Raw genomic sequence first — 23,511 nt, 5'->3', positions numbered from 1 at the left:
GGGTTGCAATATCAGGCAATTCAATAGTATATACACAAACATATTAAATGCATATACAGGAAGTTATGTCATGATTATGAACTGAATAGTGTCTTCCTCAACCATAAATTACGGATAGAATCTAAAAGCATTTCCATTATCAAAATTATTTGTAAGGTCTCCCTCTGCTAAGCCGTAAACATTCCATCTAGGTTGGCACTTTCTTATATAAAAGATTTCTCCAGGGAGATGGAAATTAGTCAATGGAAAGCGAGGAAGGAAAGTCCATTTGTTTATTATATTACTGAGAATTTGTCTACATGAACAATTCGTTTGCAGCAAGCTAGAGTGGGAATATGCCCCGCACTAGTCAGCTGTGGACTAGATCTAAGTATATTAATTAACTGTTAATGTGCATGAGTAGGGTCCACATGGACAATTAGTCCACGGCAGACAAGAGAGCTGTTGTAAATCAGCATAGCTCCACTGAAGTCAATGGAGCTATCTCAATTTATACAGGAAGTTTAGCATTCATTACATTTGCCAAAGTAAGTAGAAAGAACTACTAGAAAATGAATAGCAATTATGAAAATGACACTAGGATGAGCATGCCTTGTATACAGTTCAGCATTTTTGGAATTGTTAGATCTGTTCTATGTTATACTATATTTGCTGTTTTGTATCTGGTTCTTTTACTTGAAGCTTCTTGCAGAGGGTACGTACTATTCTGCTTTTTCATCAGTTGCTTATATTTTTACAGAGTTAAACTCTGAAGAAGTCAGTTGGAATGAAAGTTTAATTCATCCATGAATCTCTCCCTTGCTCTCAGCAAATATCTGCACAACCCACTGGCAAAGTGTCTCATTCTCCTCTAGAGCTGATCCACACAGAGTATAACAATCTACTACTGCTATCAGTTATTCAATTAGCTCAAGGGGCAGAGGTCTGTGCAGGTGGATCTAAAGATTCCAACGCTATTGATTATCCATATGGGTGTCAATATGAGGCCACATGATAGAGTTTCTGGGCGGGTTTTCAGATTGCTTTATAAAATCTAGGCAAATACACACAAAAAATTAATACAAACAATATTTTTAAGTTGAAAAATAAAGCACTCAAAATCAGTAATTAAGATGTTTATGCAATCTTACTTCGGCCCCCTTCTATGCGGGCATTATGATACTCTCTGATTACATGACCACATATTTTCTCCACTGGACCCCCGCCCATTCAGTGCACAAAATGGAGATCCTCACTTATGAGCAACTATGCAATATTTTGTTGTCTTCTCAGTGTTCAATGTGTGGCCACACACTATTCAAACCCTGTTCTGAAGACAGAATTATTTCTTCATGGGCTTTTTCATGGCACTCATCGCTATAGTATCTGAGTGCTTCATAAACACTAATTTACTTTACAGCACTCCTGTGGAATGAAGGGATATTAATGCCCACATTTTAGAGAAGGGGAACTGACCCACAAAGAGATTAAGGTCAAAAGTATTCAATAGTTTTGGATGCTGAACTTGAGGCACCCAGCACCTGATTTTTCACATTACTTAGCATTACACAGCACTTTATATTTTAAAAGAACAGATCCCAGTGACTTCAATTGCAGCTATGAGTGCTCAGTGCTTCTGAAAATCAGACCCCAGGGTCTCAAGTCAGGCACCAGAAAAATAAGGAACAAACAATTAGCGGCCACCTGTAAAACAAAATGGTTTAAGTGACTCATCTAGCATCTCACAGAAAATCTGTAGCAGAGGCAGGGATATAATCCAATTTTCCAGGGAAGAATTCAACTGCTGTAACCATGAAACCATCCTTTTTCTTCCTGCAATCTCCAGCCTCATTCACTACACACCTGTCAACTTCTGGAACAAATGAAGTAGTGAGCCAACAGACAACATTCTCCTTCACTGCACAACCCTGATTCATCCCCACAGCAGGTCCACTTTGTGCACTGACTGAGGCAGGGGTCCTGTGAAAAAAATGATCATGTAATCTAGACCATATCATAATGCATACACACAAGTGGGATGAATTCAGGTTGGACAGGCACAACTTTAAATTTGACATTTCCTAACTTCTGGATGCTTCACTTTCCAACCTTAATAATGGTGTTTTAACAGTTTTCTGTGTCTAATATTATATAAAATACATGCATACATTTAGAATTATGGCGGTATAATTCCATTTCATCTTTCTGGTGACTACATAAACCATTTGTGTTTTATCCGTGTGGTTAGCATACTTTCACCAGGAGTCCTGACACTGAAGTATCATTCCATAATCCATTTGATATTCTATGTATGAATCACATGCAGTGACCCAGTTCAGTTTTGCTATTTTAGACAAATATTTCCCTTTGCCTGTATGTCTAGCAAATTCACTCTCCTCCTTCAACCCTCTCCACAAAAATCACTTATTTCAGTTAGGTTTACTCAGGCACTTCCCATTGTTACTCTCCGGTCTGAATATGACTAAAGATTAAAAACAGTTTAAAATAATGTAATCATTAAGAACCTAGAATTGTTCTCCCAACATCATTGCCCTATCTACTGCCACCAACGAGTCAATATTTATTTACAGCAAATACAACATCACCATACTACGTCAGTGCTGCACAGCAGCTACCTTGGTTTCCTGGTATGCCACAGATTTCCAGAGTGCCACAGATTTGATCCACTGCTCATTGAGCAACACTACTCTTGGGGAATATCCAGATAGCTGGTTATGTCACTGGCAAAAGCAGCCAAATGGGGATGGGAGTAGGCTGAGAATCTGACCCCTTTTCTTAGGTATTTCCAACTACTGATGTATCCAAGTATCATTTATTGAATAGTTATAGATTAATTCAAACATTTACCACCCAGAGTACTTGCAACGTTTCTCATTTTAAGATGGGGAATGCTGTAACAAAGGTAAATATAGCTGTAGAGAAAATGCTCGTTTTTGGCAGCAATTGTACTTAAATAATAAATATGATTACTCTTTACTGATGAATCCGATAACTGACAGTCCTTCATCTTTATTTTCATCCTGTTACAAAAAGTGTTTCCTGTTTTATTAATACATTCTGTTTGCATTAATATCTTTCTTCAGTGAGCTTAATAATCAGACATATAGCTGTCCTACTAGTCTGGTATAGCAAGATCTATTAAACAGATCTCTGACTTCTACCAATAGCCAACATTGATACAGAATGAACTTTCATGAACAAAGCTATGTTTTCTTAATAATAACAGTTGTATAAACATAAGGTCTTCTCAGTTAAAGGGAAACCAACATCAAAAAGCAGTAAAACATGGAATCCTAAACCCCTCTTTCTTTGAAGAAACACGTTTGAAGAGAGGTGTTTCTAGTTATGGGTGAATGAAATGAGAATTCAGCTGCAACAAACGGACATCCAGTTCTATGAAAGACTAATTAGATCCATCTGAGAAGCTGTGTCTAAAACTGCTTCACATATTTCAAAGGAAAGCTTTAGTCTGTCTTTTGAGAAGACTACATCAAAACATTTAGTCACAGTTGACGCACATCTAACCATTACAACAGCATTATTTTTATCAACCATGAAAACTATATTAAAGTAATGTTAATAGTCTTCCTTACATTAAAAAAGCAAGGAAATTTAGAGCTAAGAAAGCAACTCTAGGCTGAAATTACCCTACTTTCTCCCCCGCAACCCCTATGTGCCTAGGAGTCAGAGATCCCGGACCTGAAGTGTGATGCTGCATATCAAATGCGCTCATATATACTGAGAACAGAATTAAAGTTGAAGCTTCCGCCAGGAGTTGCAGAGTTAATGCTGCTTTTGTGGATTTAAGCCAGGCTCTTAACATTATGTTAATATGCTTTTGTCTGTAACTGCTGCTGCTGCTGAACCAGCAGGAGGAGCTCACAACATTTTTCATCTATTCATTCTACAAAATTATGGGCTCTTTTTAAAAATAGTCTTGGATATGATTCTGTGATGAAAAAAGAATCCAAGAAATATTTTACTTATGATTTGTTTTAGGAATCCTTAACTAATTATGTATTCTTTTTAATACAGTATCATAGTTGTACATGGCACATAAATGAATAAAAAAGACAATGCTTTGGCACACAAGGAGTTTGCAATCTAATAACAAAAGACCATAAAAGGAAAAGGAAGAGGGTGGAGACACAGTAAACATTGCTCTACCAAAAGATAGGATTTCTGAAGAAAACAAATGGTATGTTATAGTTTCACATGTATTTTATTTAGATTTTACTTTACTTTTAATAATTTAAACACCTGTCATTAGTGGGTTGTAAACCATATAAAACAGACTTAATATTACCTGTTACATCATAGAAACTCACCCTATGAAGCCACCAAGATGGTAACTAAATATATCAGCAATAGCCAGCTTTCATTGGCTAAAAAGTTAGAAACTGATCATTGGTAAGCTTATTCAACCTTATAAGATACTATGCTTCTAAATTTAATTTAAAAAGTTGAAAAGATAGTAAGTTCCCCAAACTGACATGTTCTCTATATGGCTAAAGTGTAAACCATTCTAACATTTTTCAGACCTTTTTTCTTGTCTTTGTTTTTAAACTTGTTCACAGGATGAGAGCTTGTGTGCCAGACTTCAGCTCATAGCAAGTTTACAGCAAAGTTACAACTCCTTGAAAAACAGGATTTATTGTAGAACTGCAGTAATCATTGTTACAAAACTACTCTAAAATGGAGAACAAAATCTGTTACCAAAAATTATCAGATACACTAACACATTTTTCTGGATCATCAACATTAACAGGTATTTTTTCTCATCCATTTATAACTACTATAGCAAATGTAAATAAGCATGTATGGACAAACATCATCTACATAATAAAAATGTATGTCTTGTACCCTTAAGCCCTTAATGTACCGATTTTACAAACTGGCATGTTGTTTAAAACAACCATGTAGCTCAAGTACATAATAGCAAAATAGCACCTGATGCCCAAAGAACGTCAGTATATATAAGGCATGTGTTCTTTATATAAAATATTCTTCCTTAAAATGCTGGTATAAGAAGTTAATTTCTGATGTTTTTGCTCCTCACTACTGGGGAAAAAAGGGAAAAATAATCTGATACCAATATTTAACATGTTTTATTTCCTTATTGAGGAATACTCTAGAGGCATTGTTTAAAACAAAGTGAATAAGTACAGATTTTTTCCAAAACTGAACATATATAGTCCAGAACAATCAGAAGCAACTGCTAAAGTGGAAGTAATGTTTAACAAATTCTAACTACGTTACGATGCCAGAGACTTGATGATGGTGAACGAATAGTCTTATTGCCTTTCTTGAAATACTCAATAACGAAAAGAATGAAGTATATAGCTGTGGTGCTAATGGCACAATTCTGAGTTGCGCTTGAGCAACCAGTTCTGAGAGGAGTGGAAAATGGTACTAGGATCAGCATTAAGTTTGGTCTTATTTACACCTCAAATGGATGATGAAGAAGTAGGAAAATTAAGAAAGCATTAAAATAGTTCAAAATATTGAAAGTTGGATGTTCAGCATGTCAAAAGAGAAACTGTAGAGAAATTAGAGAAAAAACATAACAGTTCCCTCCCCCACAAAATGCCACCCCTTCTTCCAGCTCTGTCCCTGCATAAACAAAATGGTGGAGAGCAGATAAGAATAACCTCTGCTTACACTGACTTCAATGAAACTCGATTTCATTCTTTTTAATTCCCTCCTTCCTTTAAGCCATCCCCAAATGGCTGCAGGTGGGGGTAAGCAAACAGTTGTATAAGAAAGCAGTATAACAAAAGATCCTTATAGCTATTATACAAAGGGCTTCCAAGAATATTGTGCTGCCAAGCTGAGCCACTGTGCATAATTTTGGACACAATATATAACAAGAATGTTATTGAAGCAATGTACGAGGTGCATAAGATTACCATGAATTTGTTACTAGATAACAGGTTTTATTGTGTGGTGAAAAGTAAAGTTAGGTTTGTACCCGCTAGAAAAAGAAGGAGAATTAAGGATAGGATTGAAATGTATACAATTCAAGAAGGTGGATGAGAGAACTCAAGAGGAGATCAGATTTTTTTAAAAGTTAAGATAAAGTTTAGTGGGCCATTTCTTAACACAACAGATTTTTTTTACGTGGAATGGAACTTTTACAAATTACTAAAGATAAAATAAATAAATACACAAACTTTGCAATCTTGCATACGTACAAAAAAGGAGTCAGGTACTTTCAAGAAAAAACTCTTACAAACATTATATAGGCAGAAGACCAGGATGGTCAATTTTCATGCCAACAGAAGTTACGATCTGACACACATTTTCATTATCCATCTTATTTTTTATTACATTACTTATTTTATTTTAAAACTGTTGCTGGACTACCGTCATAGCATTAAGAATTATATCTACAAGCTTTGACACTCAAGACACAAACTCACACCTAATGCCAAAGGAGGTATGAAACTAATAGTGGCAGGACATACTTCTAGCTATGAAGTAGTTTAAGTACACAGTAAAGTGTAATTACACACATTAGTAACTTGAAATATTTTGATGAGAGAAATTTAAGCATCTGCAGAAACTGGTAATTGGGACTGAGGCTCGGACAATTGCGCACCTACTGTGACTGTGCACTTAGGTGCACGACTGTTCAACTAAATTATCGTCAACATTTTGTAAAATGCAGGGAAAGTTTTTCTGCTTACAATTGTAAACTGATCAGTTCTCCCTTGTGAAACGTACCTGTCCCCTTCTACTTGTGCCCTCAAATGTGCTGTTTCCCTTCATTCAAACTAACAAAGGACTCTGTAATCAAAAAGAAAATTAATGACAGGCGAAAGCCTATTTTTATGTAAAGAACACATGTTAATTACCTTAAATTAACAGTTTTTCCTTAAAATTCTTTTTTAACCCTTATAGATTTTTGCTTATCACACCTACTGGTACATCCCTAATATTTTGCCCTTGTGCCCTATTCACTGTGTATTAATATATGCCCAACGCACACCTACCACATGGGCATTAATTATAAATTGTATTATTATTAATAATACAGTTTAATTTATTTTTATTTATTCTCTTAAACTAGATAATTTATTTTATAACAATGATGGGCAACCTGTGGCCTGTGGAGACAGGTCTGGGAAACCTGTTACATATTTACATAAATAGGAGATGGACGTGGAGGAAGCCATTAGTTATCTGAATATTTTATTGCACATATACTTGTATTTAATAGATTACATGTGGACGAGGGGTACATATAACTAGTTTATGTATAACTTACCTTTTATATTATACCATACCATTTTTTCATTTTTATAATAAATATTTTACAAATTTTGTAACAATTGATATGATTTTTGGTAATTTTCAAGTATTCTTTCTTTCTTTAAAGATATTTTAAACAAAGGAAATATTTTCTAAATAATTTAAAAATCAATTATATCCCTTAGTAACTGGATTTGCAGCAAATGAAACATAGGATTACGTCATGCTTTTAATTAATTACATTTTTAAATTCAAACAACCATAATTAGTTACACATGCATATATTAACTAAATTCAAGCATACAGCTACTTAATTACAGTGCATTGACAATATAGGATATAGTCAATTAATGACAACTGCATGTTGTCTACACAATTGTATATTTTTATAATGACCATGCCTCCAGTTCACAAGACCAAATTCAAATCCACTTATTTTTGTGCTCTCAATTAGGTCCACAGTAATAGCTTTGCTCTTGAAAATGTTAATGTGCATGCAAATGCGACCGTCCACCCAACTAGACATGTGCCACATGGACATCTTGTTGAAAGATGTAAGCTGTTCCTTTAAAAAACCATGCATTTAACATGGTCATTAATAAACCTGTCATTATGCTGAAAAAGTCGCACCTACTTCCCACAGATAGTCATTTCTGCATCAATTTGCTTTTCTTAAATTTAGGAAATCATACAATACAATGCAAAAATGTAAGCCTATTTTAACAGTGATCGAAAAAGTAATCTTTTTATTAAAAGTAAGCCATTTTATTTAGTGTTTTGATTTACACGGCTCCCCACTGGAAATAGATCAAGTTTCCATTTGCTAGAAGTGACTCCCAAACTACTTCACCTTGTTCATGCCACTTTGTTTTATAGCTTACATTCAGCAGAACTACAGTGATATGAAGCTACTCTGTAAATGAAAACATCTGGAAATTCTCTGACAACTAAATGGAGAAGGTGAGGTTAAGTCAGGCGTAGGGAACCTACGGCTCATGGGCCGGATCCGGCTCGCTGCTTCATTTCATCCAGCCCAAAGCAAGTCTCCGCACCGCGGGCCAGAAGTCCCGGACCTCGGGATCCCCCCGTGGGGCTGGAGCTGCAAGCGCCGGCTTGCTGTGCTGCAGAGAGAAGCTGGGGTTGCCAGGCTATTAAAAGTCCAGTCAGCTCCGTGCAGCTGCCAGAAGCGACCAGCATGTCCCTGCAGCCCCTAAGAGCAGGGGCAATCAGGGAAGCTCTGCGCACTGCCCCTGCCCCCAGCACCAGATCCGCAGCTCCCATTCGCCAGGAACCATGGCCATAGGAGCTGCAGTGGCGGCACCTGCGGGCGCACCACACAGAGCCCCCGGCCCCTCCACCTAGGGGCTGGACATGGTGGCCACTTCTGGGAGCAGCGCAGACCCAGGGCAGGCAGGGAGCCTACCTTAGCCCCGTTGCAGCGCCAACCAGGAACCGCCTGAGGTAAGCACCACTTGGCCAAAGCCTGCACGCAAACGCCCTCCCACCCTAATTCACTCCCAGACCCTGCACCCCCACCCACACCACATCCCCCTGCCCAAGGTTGGAACCCTCTTCTGCACCCAAACTTCCTCCCAGACGCCAGACCCCGAACCTCCACCCACACTTGAACCCCCTGCCCCAGTCCTGAGCCTGCTCCTGCACTCCAAACCCCTTGGCCCCAGCTGGGAGCCCCCTCCTACACCCCCAACCACTCATCCCCAGCTCTACCCCAGAGTCCGCAGCCCCAGCCGAAACCCTCACCTCCTCCAGCACCCCAAACCCCTGGCCCAGCCCGAAGACCCTCTCACACCCTGAACCCCTCATTTCTGGCCCCACCCCGGAGCCTAGGGGAAACCCCAAGCCCCCGCATCCCCCACGGGGCTGGAGCCACAAGCACCAGCTCGCCCCACTGCGGGGGGAAGCCCTGAGCCTCCGTCCCGTCCCGCCTGACCCCTGGGGGGGGGGGGGCTGTGTGTGGCCCACAACTGATTTTTTAGTGTGGGTCAGTGACCCCTGATAGGAAAAAGGTTCCCCACCCCTGGGTTAAGTGGCAAGTAAGGTATGTACCCACTATAGCAATAAAGAGCCTTAGAGGGAAGTAGAAAATGTTCAAATATGATAAAGGAGAAAAATCAGTGCTAAGCGCAGAGAAATGCTGCAGAGCAGTTCTCAAATGCACTTTGAGCACAGAGAATTTGAAAGATTAAAACAGAGAATCACACACAAATTTTATATAAAACTGCCTTACCAAGAGATTTTTAAAATACACATCATAGAATACAACATAGCTTCAAATCCTTTGTTAATATGACACGATAATCTCAACCTACATACCGAGAAATGAACTGTAAATAGGCAACAAGGACTGGACACTCTTTTGGGCAGGGCCATATCTTTTAATCTGTACTCTTAAGCCCTGGCATATTTCTGGGCACTGCAAAATACTAAACAACAAAAATGAGAAAGCAGTGTGCTTTCTAACATGTCATTCCTTACTGCTGATGTCCAACATTGGATTCACCCTTCATTTTTGTGAAGACAGTGAGTGTAGCCAAAAATAATAATAATAATAAAATCCTCCCCACCCTGCCAACATCTTTGCCATAACAAAGATACTAATTCATCCTGCTCTTTTGTTTTCTAGTTCTGGAGATATTCATACTAGAAAGAAAGAAATACTGAAAACTATTAAAGGAAAAAAAGAGGGTGGGTTGTAGAAGTGAAAAGAGGACACTTACAATCATGTAATTATTTATCTTTCACTCTTTTGTTCATCTCCAAACCCTTTACTTTGCAACAGGAAAATTGTAGAGTGGTGAATTCAATAAATTAAAGCTCAGAAGATCCTGGACCATTGTATTTAAATTCTCCCTTGTTTCTATCTCTTAAATTTCTCTACCACTCTGCTATTATTTTTTATTATAAAATTTAACTAAATTATTTCACTCCACAAAGATTTCTGATATGAAAGATTCTCACTAGGTATGACATTCACCCACAGCGTAAAGGGGTCAGCCCAAGGACCTTCACATCACATATGCCCTACACAGCACTTATGCGGAGGGTCTCTTAATAAAATGGCTGAATAGGGCAGTCCCTATTCGCAGTTTCACAACAAAAGGGTCTTCACAGTAGGTCTGAATGGAGTTGAAGACCACGATAAAGGTGGTCCAGAGGCAGGCCACAGACCCACCCTTACATGACTCCTTTAGCCTCCCAAATACCCTGTGCGACTGGCTAGGAGGGACTGCTGACACTATTCCAAACCATGGCTTAAAAGAAGCTGCAGTGGTAGAAAGAAACCACACAGTAGCCATGTCCAGTGAATCTGGATTTGGGGTGGATTTAGTCTTTCCAACCGCTCTACGATGCAGGGGGAGTGGATTTCACCCCTCACCAACAAAGCTGCATTGATTCTTGGACTCGTACGCTTCATGCCTAGATTGTTCCATACATCAGAAGGAAAAATATTTGAGTCCAAACTGAATAAACAAAAAGACACTAGTTTTATTACACTATGCTGGTGTATGGAAGGTTTTAAAAACTAAAGTTGGTAATCATGATGATAGGATAATTTCTTGATCGATAATGAAAAATATACATAATTGATAGGAAAACAGAGCTGGAGTATGAAGATTTTGTCTTTCAAAGATCAAAGTATGACGAGCAGCCAATTCATAGATTCTTCTGGCAATCAATACAAAAAGATAAAGCAATAAAATGAAGAAAACAGAAACACTGACTTTTTCATGAGTTAAGTTAGTGAGTTCATGTTATAAAAGACAACAGATCTCATTAAGGTTGCCAAGATTTTAAACAAACCAACTTGAGTATAAAATTTCTGAACAATTAAAAGTACATGTAGATGAACTGACTCAGGGATAATGCCTGATACTGGAAAATTAAACTAAAATGTATTTTGCACAAATTGGGTAAGTATTGTAGTGGCTGCAGGATAATGGGGGAGAGGGAGTTTCATTTGTTTGTAAAACACCTTAATCCATTTATTTTCCAGCCCCTATTGTAGGCACAAGAAGCAGAAAATTTTCTTTACTTTTGTAGTATTTTAAAGACCTGAAGTGATCGCTGCAAGCTTGTCAGCCCTCGAGCAGGTAAGTTCTGGGAAGCCATGGCACTCAGTTTTTAGGCCAGGCTGCACTAAGGGAGTGCTGTTCTGAGTAATCTGCACAGATAGACAAGTTTAAAAAATTCAACAAATTAGAAAATGAATAATAAATATTATTGTTGCTTGCCACTGCATAATATTTTTAATTATTCCTACGATAACAGGAAGAGAAGAAAACTATAAAGACGACCCAGGGATCAAACGGTGCTGTGAGGACGATCCATTCACTGATCACTGAATTATCCAACTGAACAATTTATTCAGCTACCTCTGCCACTACTGATGAGGGCATCCATCCCACAAAGTCAGCATCCCTGATCATGTCAGTGCAACAGGGAAGAGTAAATCTAAAAGTGCAACATGTGGCTTCAATTTGCTTCCTCACATTCTAGGTGAAAAATCTGACTGGAAAGTCAGTGCAGTTGGGCTTTGCATTTTCCATAGTACATTATATCCAATTCTCAGGAATAGGACTTCTCTGTCCCTTCTTCGATTTTCTTGTTTAACGTTTTAAGAGGTTTTTTTCTTCTCATTGCAATTTTTTGAAATAATGTTTCATAAGGTTTTGATTTTTATTACAGTGACCCATGAACCACCATGAGGTAGGTGAGGATAAGAAGAAATTTGACAAAAAATTATAAACACAGAATGATGTGTCATTTTGCTTTACAATCTCAAGGGCTGGGTTTTATTTTCTAATATATTTGTACCCAGGAAAGTTTAGATCAGTTGTAGCCTTTGGTCATCAGTGAGATTCACCTATCTCATACAATTTCCAGTTAGGTTGGTTGACGTACAAAGAAATAAAGTATCTTATCCAAGGTACATAGCAAGTTATTGGCCAGCCTAGAATTAGAACGCAGAAGACTACCGACTCTCAGTCCATTTTGTTGAACCTCTAGACTGCACCGGGTCCAGTTACTCCTCTCTTTCTCTCTCTCTCCTTTATGTATTTCATTTTATTACATATTGGCCTGTGACACCGCAACACAACCTGAGGGAAAAGCAGCAGCATGCTGCCTAGGACACTGGGACAAGAGCAGGAAGTCCCAAGGCCATCCTGTTCTGCCTTGCTGGAACTCTGCAGAGCAGTACTTTCCTGTTGCCCTGCTCCCCAGCCTCTCTCTCTCAGGCAAAGTGGCATGAAACGATAATAAATTCCTTTAAATTACAGTTTAAGTACTGAAAATAAGTTTACTTTTAAGTTACTCATTCTTGCCTAGACCATACTCTGTACCCTTTGATTATCATGGTCGTGCTGTCTTTTGAATTGCACATAGAACCAAAGAGTCCATGACAACCTGGACCTAAAATCAGGGTTCATTGTGCTGCAACAGACTGGGAATTCTGGAGCAGCTTCACTTAAATTAAAATATTGATGGTTTTATTGTATTATTTTTCATAGTTAATTCAATCAGTACAACTCCTCCTGTGTTATTTATTTTGATATTAAATTCCATTTATTTTAGACTGTCACAACATTTTCACTTTTTGATATGTTGCTGTTTTTGGCACTGAAGAAGCTGGAGGTTTTGGCAACCGGGTAGTGGACAGCTGGGGAGATAGTTTTTGATTGTGGGATATGCACATGCATTTTTCCCCTGCTAAAATAAGAATACTGGCATTTAAATTGTCCTCTTCAGTTTTTATATGTTTGAGAGGAACAGGGCAGTTCACACCTCTCAGAGCTACCAGGCTTTGTGCAGACTCTAGAAGGTAACACTTTGGTGTTTTCAAGGTTATCTTTATAACTACAAGGGGCAGAAACATAATTCTGGTTTTAAAGGCCTTTTCCACACAAACTTACATCAGTTTAACTAACAGTGTATTTTTAAACTGGTGCAAGTTTGCATGTAAACTGTCTTGTTTCGGTTTTGCTCAATTTATTTTTTTTTAAACCCAATGAAACTAAACTGAAATAAGACTCTCAAACAAAAACAATACAAATTTGCACCAAATTAATTAACTGGGTTAAAAAAAACACTCTTAGCTATTCAAGGGAAAATGTGTGTGAAAACAAAATTTTAGAACCTGCAGCACAATTCCACATCAAGGGTGACTCCCCCAGCTATGGAACAATGGAATACACAAGACTCTGAGGACTTTAAGGAGTTCATGGAAGTTTTCACAAAAACGGAGGGCATTAACCAGGCCCTAGTCAGGATTTGAAGCTACTTTCTTCTTCACTTAATAAATAAGGCTATGATTATGTCACGGAGGTCACAGAATCCGTGACTTGTAGCACCCTCTGCAACATTGGGGACCCCCGCAGCAGACCAGTTGCCCTGTAGTGTGAAAAACTGCTATCTGATTGAATGTGCTAGTTAGGGTGTACTGAGCATGCTCAGTAACATCAGCTGAAGTCAGTAGAGGGGGGACCCTTGCAGCAGCCCAGCCTCTGCCGGCGACCCTCCTGCAGCTGTGGGACCCCCTGCAACTGACCGGACGCCGCTGCCAGTGAGGACCCCTGAGCTCTCCAGCCGCTGCCACTGGCAGGGCCCCCCCTGCAGTTGCTCAGCCTCTGTGAGCAGCTGGTTCCTTTCCCGCAGCTCCCAGCTGCCTCTGGTGGTGGCAGAGGGACCCCAGATCTGCTCAGCAGCTGCTGGAAGGAACCTCACACACACACACACACACACACACACATCTCCCCAGCTGCTGCCGGTGGTAGCGGGGGAGGCCCTGCAACTGACTGGCCACCGGCAGGGACCACTAAGCTGCCCAGCCGCCAGCAGTGACAACAGAGGGACCCCAGAGCTGCTCAGCAGCCACAAGCTGCTCAGCCACCGGCAGGGGCCCCCCTGCAGCTGCTCAGCCGCCACAAACAGCCACATGTCCTAAAATCTGACTAATTTTAAATTAAAATCATTACATCTTTGCCTTTTTTTAAGAGAACTTTTAAGCAAAGCAAAAGTGAAACCACTTGAGAAAGCTGTCTTCATGACATGACATATTTAAGTTGGAATTTTCTAAGGAGCTGCATCAATTTGAAGTTCTTTTGAAAATACCAGCCTTAAAGCTTTGACAGACTTCATGTAAATTGTGTCCATTCTTAAAACTCTCAGGTTAGCTTTGAGATCAGCACTATAGAATTATAAAAATATTTTCCTCCACAAACTTTTCTTCCCAACTCTCCAAGTTAACCCACCTCTGATTTAGCTTGATTTTATTTCATCATCATCCATGGTTCCAACATAATGCAATGCTTTATGCCTTTCACTCTTTAATATCACAAGACAAAAGAAATTATTTAGCAAGTTTGGTAAAAGCTAAATCCTGTATATTTGTATATCTGAAGCAAAGGGTTTCCAGACTCAAAATGAAGTGTCAGCATATTGTGGCTAATTACTGCACTTGCACCCTCAGCTTTAATGGTAGCTTGCTACAGTCATCCCGATTATGCATTTTTCCTGTTTAGTTGTTTGATTTTTACCAGTATCTTAAATTGCAATTTCATTTCTTGCTCTCAAATACCTCTTGTGGCACAGCATAAAAGTCCACTTCTAAGTAAGGAATTAAACAACAATTTTGTTAATTAGAAAACAAATGTAAGAAGAAAGCAGAATACAAAAATGTCCCATTGACTTTAGAGTGTAGATAAATCCCTGTACGGGAAATGTACCACTTAATTAGCATATGAAGGATGGTATTCTAATTTACAGTAAGGCCTCCTGCAGAAGATGAAACAAATGTGTAACTGTGCTAGTGCACTGATCACAAATCAAGAATAATATATACTGACTCAATGCCTCACATTTCTTAGAAAATGAGCAAAACTTACAGAGAATGTTGACCCGTTGTTTGAAACTGTAACAGAGTAAGTTCCATCTCCTAGCTGTACCAACAGCTCCCAGTTGTTCAGATCCAGCTTAGCAAGAGAAATTCTAAAGCAAGGAATGGAAAAAAGAATATTTTAACGGCATTTTCAGGTTCTCCCCGTTTTTAATCACATGAACTTTCTTCATAGGGTCTTCATAAACGATTTTAAATATCATTAACCCTACTGACACAGTCAGGGAGCATGTTTGGGAAAACTACTAGATATCATATTTTTTTGTCCATTATGGCACATAAGGAGAAAACTTTTTAGGGGAGAAGCCTTTTGAGATATTTTCTGCTTCGCCTTGACACCTTGTGTCACTGAAGTACACTGATAAAGTTTGAGGAGAATCCCAAAATCGAGCCATCGTTGGTTGCATGGATATTGCAAACTGTGAAAAACAGATGAGGAGAGGGTTTGGGGAAGGAAGAGGAGTGGCACTTGAAAAAATAAAAAGACTACTTGGAACTTCAAAAGCAAAAGTTTCAGAGCAGCAGCCGTGTTAGTCTGTATTCGCAAAAAGAAAACCTTATGCTTAAATAAATTGGTTAGCCGCTAAGGTGCCACAAGTACTCCTTTTCTTTAAAAGCAAAAGTGGTTCACTGTCACCTTCATGTCATAATCACACACAACAAAACTAAGTTAAAGGCCAGTTAGACACAAAAGCATGCAAATCCAGCCAAACGAATAATATACATACATTATTTTTAACAATATACATATTTTATACATTATTGACGAATCTCTGTAGATACATTAAACTGAAGATTTTTACATGCCAAGACTTGAGGTCAGAGTTCTATATTCTTCCCATAATAGTTTATGACAGGGGTGGCCAACCTGTGGCTCCAGACCCGCATGCGGCTCTTCAGAAGTTAATACGCGGCTCCTTGCATAGGTGCTGACTCCAGGGCTGGAGCTACAGGTGCCAACTTTCCACTGCTTAACCCCAGGCCCTGCCCCCACTCCACCCCTTACCCCAAGCCCCTGCCCCTTCCTGCCCCCTCCCCTGCTGCACCCTTGCTCCTCCCCCCTCCATCCCAGAGCCTCCTGTACACTGCAAAACAGCTGATCGTGGCAGGCAGGAGGCACGGGAAAGGAGGGGGACGTGCAGATTGGCAGGGCTGCCAAGAGGCAGGAGGCTTGGGGTTGATGGGGGTGCTGCTGATGTAGTACTGTGGCTCTTTGGCAATGTACATTGGTAAATTCTGGCTCCTTCTCAGGCTCAGGTTGGCCATCTCTGGTCTATGAACTCACAAACTTAAGACAATCCAGGGAACTGCATCTTTTATGTTACATCAAAGTGGTCAAAGATACAGCAAGGGAACCAGACCCTGGAACTCAAGTCTTGGCAGGTTTTAAAAAAAAAAAAAGGTAGAAAATAATTTTTAGCTGTTTTGTTTTAAACTATATTTATTTGTAATTTGTAGGTCTATACATTTTTATGCATCAGTTGTCACCTTTATCTTGCCTTCCCTGGTTGTGTTTTAAATTTAAACCAGAAATTCGTGGAGAGACTAACTCTGACGATTGTCTGAGCACCAGCAAGTGCAATAGGCTTCCAATATTGTTTGGGATTCTAGGCACAATTTTAGTACAAACAAACAAATAAATAAATAGTAATTCAGGCTGGTTGAGGCTCTGAATTTCATTGAATTGATGTTTTTAGGTGCCAGTTGGTCTCCCGTGCTGCCTCTTATGCATAGCAAGACCACCCTGTAAAAATCCATTACATTGTCCACATTTAACTCTCTCCTTAAAATTCAACCCTGCTGTCATGCTTACAAAATGCTTGATAACTTCTAGGCAGCTGAAGCACTGTATCCACTGCATACTATGCTAATTATAGAATCACAGAAATAGTAAAGCTGGAAGGGCTGGAAGTCTTTGCAGCCTCCTGAGCTGAGGCAAGACCAAGTAAATCTAGACCATCCCCCACAGGTGTTTGTCTGTTCTTAAAACCCTCCATTGACATGAATACCACAACCTTCTTTGGAAGCCTATTCCAGAGCTTAACTATACCAATAGTTAGAAACATTTTCTAATCTCTAACCTAAATTTTCCTTGCTGCATATTAAGTCCTTTACTTCTCGTCCTACCTTCAGTGGTCAAGGAGAACAATAGATTATCATCCTCTATAATGGCTAGGGTTGCCAGGCATCCACTTTTCAACCGGAATGCCTGGTCGAAAAGGGACCCCGGGTGCCTTTGAAGACTGTTATCAGTTCCCCCAACTCAGTCTTCTTTTCACAAGACTACACAGGACTTTTTTTTTAAACCTTTAATTATAAATGTCCCACTGTTAACTTGAGTTGCCCCATCTGTTGTATTCTCCTGTTATTGCTCATCGTATACTTAGGCCCCTGTCACTGCCTCTTGGTGTGGTTTCTTGAGGGGCCTCAGCTTCTCCTAAGCCAGCTTAGTTTACTCTCAGTCAGGTCAATTCCTGGGCCCGCACCTTCAATTAAGACGGTCAACCCTTCACTTTTTGGGTTTGCAGTCTTTTTCAGTCTCCTGGCTGTTTTCTTGGAGGCAGCCTGCTGCAGGGCTGTCACGACCTTGCTATCCCAAGCCTTTCTGCCTCCCATTCCTTCTCTGCACTCTCCTGTTTATAGCAGGCCTTGTTTCTTCTATTGGTTGCAGCTGTGTGCGCCTGCCTCCATGAGTGGCAGCTGCGTGGGTTTGTGATCAAGCTGCTTGCTTGTAAGCAGGAGAGACTCTCCTCCCCCATCTACATTTAGTAAGGGGTTTGTAGATCACATACAGCCCAATAAATGTAAAGACTCATCCAGCTGCTTGTATTTCCACACTGAGAGAAGCCGAAGAGTGTAATGTGGTGCCCCGCTTCGCATTTTAAAAAAATAAAAATTAAACGTATCTTATTTTTTGCTCCAAAAGGCACAACCTTAATAAATAATCCATATATCTTTTTTCTTCTGAATTTTTGAGTTTTATTCTTGTATAATAATTTTACCTGGATAGCATTGGAATTCATTTTACACAGGTATCTATTTTTTCCTCGTTCTCCTCATATATATACATGCTCTTCATTATAAACACACATACGTATTACATACGCACATGGATCACATGATAGCATGATGTAGTATACAAGTTGCATCTTCAATCGTTTGAGGTGGCCACATTACTCAAAATCACTAGTCACTTTTGAAACTCTTGACCTTGGGCTCAAAAGCATCCCCTCGCAAGTATGACCCACTCCAAAATTCCCATGTGATCTTACCTAGAGATGCTGTCTATACCCACAACACTTGTAATTAACATACTAAAAATAATATGGTCAAGTTTCTGTGACAAGCCTCTTCCACTGGCATACAGGAGCAAATGTCAAAATAATAGATTTGAGAAAAACTCCATGAAGCATTGTTAGCAATAATATTTCTCCGGGTCTCCATCTTGAAGTTCCTGTACGTCAAAATCATTTAGCCATTTTAGATCCCACCCAGATATGCTTATCCTGATCTCTGCGGGATAGCTCGTAGAAGAGAGTACAGACATTGGAATCAGGAAATTTCCTGGATAGTTACAAGGTAGCTAACAGTGTGATGCTCTGCCTACATTTCCTGGGATAAGGAGAGAGAGGAGAAGGCATTTAGTGGGTTCTTGATGGGGCCTGGTTGAATTCTATATGGTGTCCTGATGCAACGACTGATAGGATTTAGCAGTTTGTAAAAGAGGTGAAGTCTACTCCCCAGGATATCAGTAGGTCAGCTTCATTGTCAGCATAGCATCAGATTATTTTTTACCCTAAGCATAGTCTGCTGGTTTGGTCCTGTTCATGTTGGATTTGGCTGTGAGTGACCACACAAATTTGACTTTGCTGACAATCAAAGAAAAAAAAAATCAGAAATGGGAAGTTTTCCACCAGGATAAGAAAAGGTTTCTTGATGACATCTGGGAGGTCAGGTTGCACTGGAAAATAATAATTCTTCTTGTGCCTTGGCAAGGCTTTTTTCCCCTGCCTGAGAACTCCTCAGAGTCCTTTGATCTAGAGCTCTGGACACTTCAAGGTCTTTGGCCATTCGCTGAGAGTCTAGCCGTTCCTCTGAAAAATACTCACTGCTGGAGGAGCAGGAAGGTGGCTTTCTTCTCAACACCCAGGCTGTTGTGATCTTCTGAGTGGGCAGGGTATGTCAGGATAAGATGGATCACCCTCCAACCTAGAAGCTATACCATGGAGAAAACATCCTGAATTGATCCATGTGGCATGGCTGGAGTGAGACACCCTATCCTGAGGCTTAGAGTCAAAGGAAATTCTGGTGACAGTGGAGAACAGGCCTGAATGTACAGGAGACAACTCAGCTGAATGAACTGGACAATGCTGAATGCCCAGGACCAAAGCTGTATAAAGAGGAAGCAATGGTGGACTGACCCAGGAATGGTGGTTTATCCTGGTCAGCCATGCAGAAGGCTCTGGCAAAGACTCCAACAAATTATTCCTAGCCCAAATAAAGGGTGGGGATTTGTGTGTGTGTTTTTTAAAAAGATGGTTATTTGAAGCTGCTTGGAGGTTTGGAATGTAAGAGGTAGCCCTGGGAAATGAGATAGCAGGCAGAGAATCAAATATGCATTTATCACATGCTTCTGTAACTTGGCACACTGGTATTGCTAACATATACTTGTGTGTCTACCTATTATAAGGGAAGTACATACCAATGCCATTAGATAAGGTTACACAAGCATTTTCATTCTCAGGGATCATTTTCAGAGGTTTATAACTATACAAACTTTTACATTTTGGGTTGAAATTTGATATATTTATACCAGACAAAAAGCATTTCTGAAAGTAAACACGGCCCCCCACCTCCTCCATACACACACACTTTTACCATTATAAAATGTGTGGGACAACCTTTTTTTCACCTGGGGCTCAAAGTTTCACATAAGCTTTTTTTGATAGGATTTAAACAAATCCCACAATCCTTTGGGACTGGCAAAGGATTGTGGGACTAGTACAACAGCAAAAAAATGATGATTGGTTTTGGGTGCTGGTGGAAACAAGTGCAGAGAGGGGGGATGTGCTTGTGGTTATTGGGTAGAGGGGGGTGGCCCCCACAGACTATTGCATCTTGTTCTCCCTTGAGATTAGTATTATGTGAGCATGCATAGGAGGAGAGGGGTGAGGAACTGCAGGGGAAAGACATGGGAGAAGCAGAGGCAGTACCAACAGGAAGAGGGAATAGGGCAGAGGTGAACACGGTCCACAGCAATGTCTCCCCCAGCCACACAGGTATTATGCTGTTAAGATAATTCTGAGCCTCTGTACCTGGAATTCTCCCCTTCTGAAGTGTTAAGAAAAACAGTAGATGGACACATACCAGGAGTAAGGGGACAATGTGGCCCTAAGTATTAGAGTCACTTCTATGAAAATTTCTCTTGCTAAAGTATTAAAGAATATGATGGGGGGAAATGGTCTGTAATTTGGAGTATTTACATCCTGTTTAACTCTGACATCATCCTGAACTTAGTAAATGCTGACCTAATCTCAATTTATCTGAACATACGTTTTCTCTTCCCACCCCCACCAATAAAAGGTTTTTTTAACATTATATGAACAGCAGCAATTATACTTCTGGTTTTCTTTGCTGCAATACGTTTTCAGTGAAGGATACTGCCAACCGCGGAAATTTTAGATCGACACACACTTATTGTGTTCCTGGAAAACACATATTAGTTAAACTTTTATCTATTCTAGTCAAGCAACCAAGGAAAACAGACTTCACAAAAGCAAATCAAGTAATAGCTCTGCCCCAGGCATGTCCACTTTGATTGTCACCAACCAATCAGAATGTAGGAGCTCAATAAAACTACAATTTTCTGTAGTGTGTGGCAAATAAACTCCTGTCTCTCGATTGCTGTTAATGATGTATTCGGCTACAATAAATGTCACCAGCTCCTAAAGGGTCATGAAATTGAGTATAGATTTCTTACCATTCAAAATGTGAGCTATAATGTTCTAAAAAATCCTACAAATGCTCTTTACTTTTTATATTGTTGCTGCATAAAATTTTAGGTAAATACAGAGCCCAAACTATCCTAACAAATTCTCCAATTATTAAGGATTATGAGCATTGCAAAACTAGATTATGTGACACTCAGTAAAGCTGTTTTTCAATTGTACAATTACCTATTCAGCAGTTAGATAAAAGTGAAATATTGACTTAAAACAATGTTAATGGTCAAAGAATCATTAAGAAATCCTTCATCATAACTTTCACAGCAGGTGGCCTGTAAAATGATCAAGAATAATGTGCTGGATTCTGTAGCCACTGAGGTCAGTTTCTGCATACAAATCTTTGCGCCGGTGGTGAGGGGGAGGGGGGCGGGAAAGACCTTCAGAAAGTGGGCCATTCATCTGAACCAAGTTCAGAGAATTTCCAGCACTGTGAAAAGATATGTTATGCAAGCACATAGATGTATTCAGTGGGGGTAGACTGAACCAGCTACATGGAGACTACAAAGGAGCCCTCCCATGGCTCATGAATAAGTCGAGGAAATGATCAGAAAAAAACAGAGAGATGTTTAGACAGATGGCCCACTTAAAATGCCTGGGACAGGGCATAAGCAATTTTAATGAAACTTTAGATCTACCATATAAATTGTTGGGTTTTTTTTTGTTATTTTCAAAAAAACCAAATCCCCCCCCCAAAAAAAACCCCAAGAAAGGCAAATAGAAATTTAACAGCTCACAGAAGAGTCCATCTTATCATGTCCCTCCCCCAAATAAAGAAAAACCTCACACTTTTGAGCATTATTAATTTAATAAGTTTATATATAAAGAAAAATCCTTCCGAGAACCGTTAGCTATCAAGATGAATATAAAAGCAGGGAATGGATAGATTAAAGGAATTCTAAACAGAAGTGTACTGCCAGACAAAACAAAAATCTAAGCTTTACTATCTGAGTATTTTCAACACTTTCCAACATAAAAGTTCATCACTGCACTGAAAAGATAAAAGCAGCACTTTCACAGGATATTTTTAAGAACTAAAAATTATTTGACAGAGGCCTAAAAACTGGGAATATCGTATTCAGCAACTTCATATATTTTATACAGACACACACACTCGTGCACACATCAGACATAAAAACACATTCTGTCTCTCTCTACTATATGTATATGCATCTCATCAAGAGTAATAAGCTATATCAGCGGTGTCCAATACGTTCGCCACTAGCCACATGTGGCTAATAGGCTACTGAATTGTGGGTAATGCATGTGGCTTTTTTATAAAGTGGCTAATAAGCAAAATTCAAACCCACAAGTGTGGCTAGCATCAAATTTCTATCGGACACCGCTGAACTATATCATTATCCTATATTACAGTTCTGAGTATGTCATAGAAAAAAATAACATATCCTAGTCATAATGTGCTAGTATATGAGATATAGCCTGAATGAACTGCTCAATGGTTCTGGTAAAATGGTATTTCTATTTAATTTGCTTTGTATTAAATTTGGACCAAGACTATACACATTTAAAGACATCAAACACCTTTTGTCAGCCAGTTGATGGACACGCTAGCTGAATATTGAGTACTAAAATGATTAAGAAACGTTGAAGGTTAACTGCATAAATACAAAATATTAACATACTATGGGACAAATTCTGTTGTCATTACACACGTGTAAATCCAGAATGCCACCAGTGACTTCAGTGGAGTTTCCCTGGATTTACACCATCATAAGGGCTTTGTTCAATTCCCACTGAAATAAATGGAAAGCCTCCCATTGACTTTGGATCAGGTCCTAAATCAACAAGGGAAGTGACTCTAAACTATTAGTCAAAAGCCAATATAGTCTTAAAATTACAAATAAATAAATTTAAATCAAGATATCTGAAACTCATTACCTCTTATTACTTGTCAGGACCCAAATTCAGTATTCTGCTTCTCCTGGGAAAAATCAAACACTAAAAACCCTAACACTGGATAAGAGATGCTGCTCCTCGTTTTATGTTTGTGGTGTCCTTGTAGGCGACATACAAAACTGTGAGATCATGTTTTGCCAAGTACAAAGAAGAGGAATTTATTTCAAAAATAATTTAAAGTGCATATGAGCACATTCCTGCAAACATTACTCACATGAGTAGATCTATCCAAGTCAATGGGACTACATGTGGTAGTAGGGACTATTCACATAAACTGTACTTATAGCAATCAATGGTACTGACATGTTAAGAAACATATTGCAGCTAAGAGAGCAGTCAAAAAGAAGAGAATTACTACACTGGCCATCAAAATTATTGTATTTTAACCATTTTTTCTACCAAATGTATTATTGTACATTAAAA

General features: G+C 39.3%; 1 protein-coding gene across 1 annotated transcript in view; it reads right to left on the bottom strand.

Moving 5' to 3' along the window:
• Positions 1–23,511, bottom strand: part of PCCA (propionyl-CoA carboxylase subunit alpha) — a 394,113-nt gene that overhangs the window by 118,185 nt on the left and 252,417 nt on the right. Inside the window, exon 19 of the mRNA XM_084616704.1 lies at positions 15,159–15,261. Coding sequence (XP_084472830.1) covers positions 15,159–15,261 — 103 coding nt within the window. The remainder of the gene's footprint in view (positions 1–15,158; positions 15,262–23,511) is intronic.

The sequence above is a fragment of the Lepidochelys olivacea genome (genome assembly GCF_965140295.1).
Source record: "Lepidochelys olivacea isolate rLepOli2 genome assembly, chromosome: 1".
NCBI lineage: Eukaryota > Metazoa > Chordata > Testudines > Cheloniidae > Lepidochelys > Lepidochelys olivacea.
The sequence above is the reverse complement of the archived record's forward strand: the minus strand, read 5'-3'. Positions and strand labels throughout refer to the sequence as shown.